The sequence below is a fragment of the Otolemur garnettii genome, unplaced genomic scaffold, assembly GCF_000181295.1.
Source record: "Otolemur garnettii isolate 467f Iridium unplaced genomic scaffold, OtoGar3 scaffold00002, whole genome shotgun sequence".
Taxonomy (NCBI): Eukaryota; Metazoa; Chordata; class Mammalia; order Primates; family Galagidae; genus Otolemur; species Otolemur garnettii.
In genome coordinates this window covers 45,255,956-45,265,878 of record NW_003852397.1, presented here as the reverse complement: position 1 = coordinate 45,265,878, position 9,923 = coordinate 45,255,956, and the positions used below count along the sequence as shown (strand labels likewise).

Below are 9,923 nucleotides of genomic sequence, written 5' to 3'. Positions count from 1 at the left end.
ATACAATCAGTGCAACCTAATTCTCTGTACCCTCAATGAACCCTAAACATTAAAAAAAAATTATGTAGATATGGAATTAGGACCACTCATGTATAATGTATACCCTTACTTTTTCCTCAAATATTTGGGGGCAAAAGTACACATTATACATGGCAAAATATGGTACATCTTTCCATCCTCCAGATGATACTTCCAGACATACTGATTCAGTAGGGGAAGTATCCAGCATTCTTATCTTCCAAAGTCTCTCAGGGACTTTGTTAAGTAGCCAGCACCCATGGGGGAACCATGGTTGAAAGGATTGTTTCAAATATATAAAGCAAATGACATTTTTGTTTTTAAGAAAATTTTCAACTCTTTTAAACATAAAGTTTAAAAATTATTTCCTTTTATTTTATAAATGTTTAATTCTACTAGAATTACACATTCTCTAAGTATATTATATTTGAATTATCTCTAAGGATTATAATAGCTTGGGTAGCCATTTTAACAGTCAGCTATTCTTGAATGAAGAGCCTAAATAATCATTGTTCAAGCTTGTGTTTTAAGGTAAATTTCATAAACCAGTTTATAATTAAGGCAAACAGGGAAAAATATACAAATACCAATATCAGAGGTTTTTAATTCTAAATTTTTATCATTAACTTAAATACCATTTGACTGGCTCCCCAAACCATGGACGTTCTCAAAACATAAAGTAGAAAGTTATTACAAATATCAATTTTGGTGTAACATACAACTATTTGACTAAACATTTTTAAGATTTTGATTTTGGGAAAAATATGAAAATACCAATGTTTTCATAAGAAACTTCTGAAAATATGTACAATGCCCTAAAATTCAGACATCAAAGCATCTATTTCTTTAAACTTGTTAGTTATATTATCAATACATTCTCCAGCTTTTAATTTTATCCCATCAATTACAAGATAGTCCTCTTCATAGTGATTCTCAAACAGACTGCCTGCAGGACCTTCAGGGTTGCATTTAGATAACTGCAAAACAACCACATAATTAATAAGAATGATATCAGATTTACTAGATTATTTGAACAAAACATAAAGCAATCTGTAATTTCTTAAGCCACATCAGTTATGCAAAGTTTTCTGTTATTGTGATATTCAAATAATGATTACCATAGATAGCATAATATGTAGTGAGTGTGTTTGTACAGGAATAAGTTATTATTTAGGTCCTATCTTTATTCCTCAACATTATATAATTTTAGTTTTAATTTTATGCTTTGGGAAAACATGATCCATTTAATTCTCTGTGTGTTTTCTACATTGGTTTATTTTTACATTATTGTTATAGGGAATACAACACAAAACTGTTGTAGGGAATACAACACATTTTCTGTGGTCATCTTCTCAAAAGCATCTGCATTACTTACAAATAGTAATAGTTTTCTCTAGCTTAGTGGGAAAGAACATTGATAAAAGTAATGCATGCACACACACACACACACAGATACAGACACACACATATATGGGAATTATAATTTCAAATTTCATTAAAGGTAGGGCTAACTTCCTATGTAATTCAAGGGAAAAAAATATACATGTAGTTCATATAAGAATTTTCATATATCAAACATGTACTTTTAAATACAAATAATTATTCAGTGAACTCTATCTTTTGTATATATGGATTATGCATTCAGTGAATTATTCAAGTGGATTTATCAAAATCTAAAATTTATTTCCCCCCATTGCTTGCCAAATCAGGGCTTGTCATCCATTGTTAATATTAGCTAAAGGAGAATATAAATAGGAAGGTGACTCTACCGAGGAAAATAATCTCACAAAACATTTCAATGATAAATAGAAATGAGTTTTGATTATCCATGTGTGTATGTTTTTTTTTTCCACATTGTTACTCTCATCCATTGGTGTAAATACTTGAGAGTAATCAAATTGAAACCTCGTAGGTGAAATGAATGTGAAACATCATTGAATTTACAACTTTGAAAATAGCTCATACAATATCTGCTCAGAGAGTCAACATGCTCAGACTTTAAAATTATCAAGTGGCTGTTTTTGGCATGTTTAGCTTATATAGGAAGACACTTTCTTCTAAAGATAAAACATATCTCCAGTTTTAGGTGGAATTGGCTTTGGAAACCATATTAACTTTTTCTAATAACCAAAGATAAATAAATATATATCACCAGAGGTGATAATTTCTTTACTTTAAAACTGGAAATTGTTCCAGCTTTGATATTTGATTCAATTGCTATTTTCCTCATTTAAAAGTGAGCAAGGTCCTAAATATCATGAACCTTGTAATGCCAGACTTACAAAGCTCAGTGTGCAGAGTGGCTTATGAATCAGTCAGCAGGAAGCACTCACCTGCCTGCCAGCAATTTAAAGTGGTTAATTTTTATAATTCCTAAGTGCCTTTTGAAAGCATAAAGAAAACAAGAATTTAAAACAAAAAGCAAGCTTCTGCCTAGTTATGGCTTAAAACACTGTATTTTATTTTAAGAAATAAAAATCAGAAGTAATTTTCTAGTCTGTCAAGTTACTGGTTATAATGGCAAAATAGAAGCCAATTCTGTGGCTGTAAAAGCTCCAGGACATCATCTTAAAAATCAACCTGGCTGTACTTTTGAAAAGACAAACTGTTAACATTGAAAAAACACTGCACAAAACCATATGGTGTTCAAAAAACCCACACATTTCCTAGAAAAAAATAATTTTAATATTACTTATATGTATATAAGATATTATCACCAATCTATAGATCTTGTTCTACAGAATATAAGACCCCTATACATAAAATAAATCTTTTTAGAAAGGAACTGTATTTGGAAAAATGGCATTTATAACCCATCCATATTCAGGTAAAAGTCAGTATTGCTGGTGCTAATTAAGAAAACTATCATACTTTTTAACTCAATTGGAATTTTTAATATTAATTTATTTTAATATACTCATCTCCCTAATGGTAAATTCTATGTATTTTTTTCTTAATTTCTAACTCAGCAAAAGAAATATTTAAGAATCATCATTATTTTTGTTGATGTTCCCAATAAAATTATGCAATTGGGCAGTGTAAGTGTGTAAACACTTTATCCATTTAAAAGTATATCCTTTTCTATATCTAAGAATAGACAGACTTAGTCATAGGTAGTTGCTCAGAGTGTAAATGTGGGAAAAGAGAGACAAAGTCAGAAAATCTTAGGACTTATTTCCTCTAGCAACTGCCATTGTCAATTCTGTCCTTTTCTATGCAAAATACTTTTCCTGATTTACATTATTTAATTCTCAAAACAATCATTCTGAGACAGATCATATGCAACTTTGCCAAATTATACAAGTCATTATCAGCAGGACCAAGATTGGGACACAGGCATTATATTCCAATGTCAGTGTCGATGTGCTTTCATAACTCCAGGCACCCCATATGTCTAAATGAATGAATGAATGAATGAATAAAACTTTAAGGACACACATAACTCTTTACTGCCATTTTCTTTCTAGTTAGGGCACAGTTGTATGACTTTGAAGAAATATCTATTCTATGACTAGTTTTTCTTATACTTATCCCATTACTACTCTGTATTAATGACATGGGCCTTTACTGCAAACCTTCATTTTACTTGCAGAACAATGAATGAAATAAGCATATATGGCCTTTCTGAGTCTGACACAGAAAGCCAAAAATAAAAGAAAAAAGATTGATCTACATATGAATGGTGAAACTTAATTTAATGAAACATTCTACCTCCAGTATATTAATGATGAGGTCTGTCCCCATAGAGGTTATCCTGGTGTATGACCCTGGCAGGATATATTTTTCAGTGAGCTGCTGTAATCCTGGCCCCTTCTCCTGATTATAAATGTCAGCAAGGCCCATCTCTGTGGCCCCTCCAAGATCTAAAATTTAAAAACCTCCTTTTCTTAAACAAATATTTTCAAATATGAATGATGTCTTTTGATTTCCCAACAGGCTACTAGTTTATTATTCACCTCACAATAATCAGGGGCTCAAATTTCAGACAAGTAAATGGTTTTCCATATAATTAAAAATGTATAACCAGGAACAAATTCTGCCATTTAACAAATTTGAGGTTGCTATTTAGGCTTGATAATAATTGTCAATACTACCTTTTCTCTTGCATTTATTTCTTCTTCTCTATGCCCTTCTTCATATTCATCTGGTGTTGCTGTGGACTCCAGCACTTGCTGTAGCATTTGCTCCAACTCTTTCAGTAAAACTTCAGTCTCAGAGACAACTAAAGAAACATCATTAATATAGTAAAAAATGCTACCTCTTAATTAAACAATCTAATTCATAATATTGACCATCCATAAAGAATAAATCTAAATGCCACAAGGTAAAATATAAGTATTTTGTGTAATTTTCACATAGAACCTCTACTACATCAAAATTATTATGAATTTCAAGGTTAATCTTTTATACTTGTTCCTTGAAAATTACAGGTTGTAGTCTTGCCATATATAAACCATAAAGTACTAGAGAAATATCAAAAGCTTACTAAAAGTTTTTGTTTATTTTTAAAAACTAAGGGCCAAAGGCACCAAACTAAATTGGTTATTTGTAGTACTGGGGTCATAAAATTTTTTCTGTAAAGGTTCAGAGAGCAAATATTTCAGGTTTTATAGGCCAGATGGTCTGTGTGACAACTACTCAATTCTGCAGCTGTAGCACAAACCACTGACATGTACATAAGCAAATAAGAGTGGCTGTGTTCCAATAAAACTTTATTTACAAAAACAGGCAGCAGCTGGGGGCCTGTGGGCCATAGTTTGCCAGTTCATACTACAGACTATTAAAACTACTGTTCAAAAGGAAAAGTAATATGATTAAGTGGTTAGACTGAATATATTCCTATACCAAATGGTAACACATCTTAATTGCCTAGTCTGCTCTTTTATAAAAATGCTAGACTTTTAAAAGGTTTTGTGCTACTGTGACATAAATATATATGTAAACAAAAAATCTGGTAACTCATTGAATGTGCTGATATAAAACAATATCCCCCACCAAATAAATAAAAACCTATTTTAACTCTATAGACTCAACTACCAATTAACAATATGTATTTGAATTCTTGACATAAATAAAACAAATATTTTCACTTGATATAGGGCCTATTGAAGCAAAGATCCAAGAAAGGAGACCACATGTGCCCTGCTGTCTGGTACCAGAGACAGATGGAGCATCTGAGAAGCCTTTCCAAAAACAACATAATTCAGAGAGAAAGGCCACGAGTACATGCCCCTTCATCTTCTACTCTGGTCACTAAAATAAAACATACCATTTTCTGTTATCTGCTGGTCACCAAAAATCATACCAAGTAGAGTACAGGAAAGTTTGTGGAACATGAACATATATCCAAGTAGGACAGAAGAGGAAAAATTTAAAATTCTGATAAAACAATTATTAAATGATAGTATTAAGTAAAGTCATGGCTGGTTATGAAATAGAAAGGTTTCCCCTTCTTAGTTATTACAGCAACATCTTTATTGGAAAACCAATTTTTAGTTAATATTTTTCACAGTACAATTTTGTCTACAAAAATAATTTTTCTGTCAATAGTTATTGCTTGCTCCAGGCACTTTCATATTCAATCAACAAATATGTATTGGGTACCTAGCAAGGGCCAGGAACTTGAGACAACAAGCCTTCCTGGTCATTCTCTCTTCCTAGGTAATCTTAAGTTTTCTGTATGAAAAATGTCTTTCAAAACAGTTTGAAAGAAGCTTTCTGATAAGCCACTGCACACCTTAGAACAAGTTCACACATTTAAGAAAAACAAACAAAAACTGTAATTTACATGCAAGTTGCATCCACATAGATCTGTGTTCTAGAGTTACTGCTATAGCCTAAGATCAGAGAATAGAGAATACTATATTCTAGAACAGTGATCTTCAAAATTTAGTGAACATAAGAATCATTTGGAGCTTTTATTTAAAAACATGGATACAACTCCATGTCTACTGAATCAGAATTTTCTAGGGGAATGTATGCTTTTATTGAAGCAACTTTGTTAATGAAATTAACTCCCTGTTTAAAAGAGATTTTTCATTTAGTAACTTATTGTTTAATAGACAACTAGTTGTGGTTATCTTCATACCAATTCCCTAGTCCTCCTCACAAATACCATATTTTCCTACTTTCCATTCCCAGTCTATGAAAATTGGAACTGACATTTAATGCACTGTTGGCAAGATAGATTTTTGAGCTATGTTGTAAAGGAAAAATGGCAAACAAACATCTTTATATTTCTAACACTAGGCTAAAATACAATCAATTCATAATAACAAATGTCATTGCCAAATGGTATTGTAGGCTCTCCGTTTTCAAGTGATCTGAAAAAATATGTACATTGCCTTTTGATCAAAAGGTGGACAAAGTAATGGAGGACTTCATGAATCAACCAGGGTTCATAACACCAACTTGACTGATGTCAAATTCTGCTTCCAGAGCCACGGAAGGTTTGCTTTTCTAAATAACTATTCCTATATTGTAAAGTTCAAAAATAATTCTCAAGAAATAGCAGTTACTGTAATCTACAAACTAGGTTGTCAAAATTGGTCAATGATATCCTCCAAAGATAGGGACAAAATGAAAGCCTTTGCTGATTGCACGACCAATCATCTTCTATCAATACTGATTATCTTGCAGTTTCCCTGACTTGTTTCAACTTGTTGAGAGTAAAGTGGTAGCATTACAGCATTATGGCGGCTCTATCACTCAGAGAAAGTTTAAAAAAAAAAAAGAAAAAAAGAGAAAGTATCTCTAATACTAAGTGCATATCTGGCTTCTAAGAATGAATACAATGTATATATAAAATAAATCAGTGCTGTTTTTCCATTCCTGATGAGAAATGACTATTTCAATAAATCAGTCATGATTTTAAAAGTTTTCAAATATATATTTATGAGTTTTTTTATTTCTATTTTTCTATTAAATGTTTAAGAAGCTGTTTCTTCTTCTGCATAGAGGCTACTGGGTTACCCCAAAGCTGGCACTGAGGAAAAAAAATATAAATTTACAGGGTTATTTCACTCTTGAAATTCTAAAGGCATTTTAATATATGGGGAGGAATAAGTCTTCAGTTGGGTTTTGTTTTAAATTAAACATACATCCCTCCTGTGTGCTTACAATTCTAATGTAGAGATATAGGTTAAAGGGTAATAAAGAAAATAGCACCCTTCCTTGAGATGCTGTTCCTTGAGAATTAAGAGGCATGGTGCTTTTGGGGACAGGGGAATGAGGGTCAATCCAATCTTTTAGCCCAGAAGTTAAAGATAACTCCAAGCCAAGAGTAAATGGGTAAAGCTTATCTTGAGTGGCAAGATATCACCTTTCTATCATCCTTTCTACCTCCTACATCCAGGCCGCAGGGCCCCCTTATGGTTTTTATGGGACTTACCCTATGATCCACATCTTTCCTATATTAACCATTCTTTTCCAATCTTACCTGTCTCTAGTAGCTGATAAACACACCCTTTACTAATTTACTATTAGTAGATTATTAGTTGGTCCTGGGTGATATGTCAATCTTTTATTCACTCAAACTTTTTTTCTTTCTTTTTTTTTTTTTTGAGACAGAGTCTCACTTTGTTGCCCCTGGTGGAGTGCCATGGCATCATAGCTTACAGCAACCTCAAACTCTCGGGCTCAAGCGATTCTCTGGCCTCAGCCTCCTATGTAACTGAGACTACAGGCACCCACCACAATGCCCGGATAATTTTCAAGATGAGGTCTCACTGTCGCTCAGGCTGGTCTCAAACCCATGAGCTCAGTAAATCCACCTGCCTTGGCCTCCCAAGTGGTGGGATTAGAGGCCTGAGCCACCACACCTGGCCTATTTACTCAAACTTTTATAGTCTGCTTACTCTCCCAAGAGAAATGAAGCATTTACTAAGAGAAAATAAGGAAACAATAAACACAAAAACTTAGAAGAATAAAAGAAACCAAATCAGTTCATTAAGGGGAATGTAAAGGGAAATAATTAAATTTTAAAATGCTTAGACCAAATACCAATGCTGTGCAAACCCCTCATAAATTTAGTTTTAAGCTTCCTGATACTCAAAGCAATAAAGAAAATAGCTGTAATTTTTAATTAATTTTAAGAAGTTAGATGTTCCTGGAAAAGTCATTTAACCTCTTAAGGGACTAGTTTCCCCATCAATGCAATAGGAGCTAACATAATATCTATTTACCTCATAAAGATTTTGCAAGTGTTAAACAAACAAATACATGTATATGAAGTGTTTAAAACAATGAGGATAGAGAATAACTGTTAAAGATATTGGCTGTCATTATTATTATTGCTATTAATAGCTTATCATAATAGCTGGATTTTCTTGCCCCTAAACACTGGAAATAAATGAGTTATATGCATTTACAAATAAAATACGGTACATGATATTCCTGGTAAAAATTTTCCCCAAAATACAGACAGGCTTTATAAAACTTATTTCTTAGATTAAATCTCTACACAGCCATGGACATATAGTTTAAATTATTTAATAATTCCTCAGTTTTTTCTGTTAATTTCCAGAAGCAGGTCCTATCCATTCCATGTTGGATTACAGGTCTTTTATTGAATGTCTTTTTCACTGATGAGGAAACTGACACTTAGAGAGATAAAGTAGCTGCACTTTAATTAGCCTTCTTCCTGGTCCTAACTAGGGAGTTTTAGAAGACAGGAGAGCAGAGAAGAGAAAAGGGGACAGGAAGTAGAATGAGAGAGTGTGAAGTAACTGGTGGAGCATAAAGCTCATGAAGGAATAGCAAATCTGGAGCAGGAGACTAATGAAAAAACTACTACCTGGGAGCATAAGGCAGGCAGGTGCAAGAAATGGGACAGAGATTCAAGATGATAAAACTTCCTTTCACTGTTTGACCTAGGACTAATCCTACCTTAAGCTATGAAGAAATGAGACCTATCAGAGGCTTGGATTGAGGAATTCCCCAAAGTATGGGCAGGGGGTAAAAAATTTGAAGAGGGTAAAATTTGAAAAACAACTACTCTTTTAGAAAGTGAGTTAGCTCTTGCAAAGAGACTAGGTGTTCCTGGTTTTTAGTTGTTCATAATGGGGTAGAATAATAAAATACAGGTCAGATGAACTATTTGGTAGTAGAGAGTTTCACAGCCATACAGTATGATTCTCCTTCAGGGGCTTCCTTTTACTTGGCAACTACTGAAATGTATTCATTCCTTTACAGAAAAGAGTCATTTCCAGTCAATGATACCCCCTGACTGCAGTGAATTAATACTGCAGTAGCCTGTGTGAACTGGATAGAAGGATTCCAGTGATACAGCCTTCAGCTGTGGTGCCAGGGATAGATGGATTCCAGTGATATAGCCTTCAGCTGTGGTGCCAGTTCTCCTACTGGGAACTCAGTGCAAGGATAAATCAACTTTTGCTTTTCTGCAGGAAGGTATGAATGAACTGATCAAGTGAGGCAAAGGGACTTAGTAACAAAGAAAAGGCACCTAAGTTAGTAGGACAACAGCAGCAGAGTAAGTTTGCAAACAGAAACAACAGAATTTTTGGTGGTTTAGGAAAACAAAAGATTCAAAAAAAAAAAAAAAAGACTACTCCATCCTGTCTCTGCCTGTTTTCCTTTCTTTTAATGAGACTATAAATGAGTGGCTTATTGAGCCAATTGAAATGCAGGCACTTATAATTCCTCAGGGTTTAATGAATTTTGAATATAAGTATCAAATTCCATATTGCACATAAGCATTTGACTGCTTTTCTTTTTTTTTTCTTTTTCTTTTTCTTTTTTTTTTTTTTTTTTTTTGCAGTTTTTTTGGCCGAGGCTGGGTTTGAACCCGCCACCCCCGGCATATGGGGCAGGTGCCTTACTCGTTTGAGCCACAGGCACCGCCCTAGAGTCATGTGAATTCTTATTTCCCTATAGTTAATATGTCA

The 9,923-nt window shown here is 33.3% G+C and overlaps 1 protein-coding gene across 1 annotated transcript in view; it reads right to left on the bottom strand.

The window, feature by feature from the left end:
* Positions 1 to 833: 833 nt before the first annotated feature.
* ZCWPW2 (zinc finger CW-type and PWWP domain containing 2) overlaps positions 834 to 9,923 on the bottom strand; it is a 104,283-nt gene continuing 95,193 nt past the window's right edge. The window contains exons 6-7 of the mRNA XM_012804838.1: positions 4,113 to 4,240; positions 834 to 995 (exon numbers count right to left, since the gene is read on the bottom strand). Coding sequence (XP_012660292.1) covers positions 834 to 995; positions 4,113 to 4,240 — 290 coding nt within the window. The remainder of the gene's footprint in view (positions 996 to 4,112; positions 4,241 to 9,923) is intronic.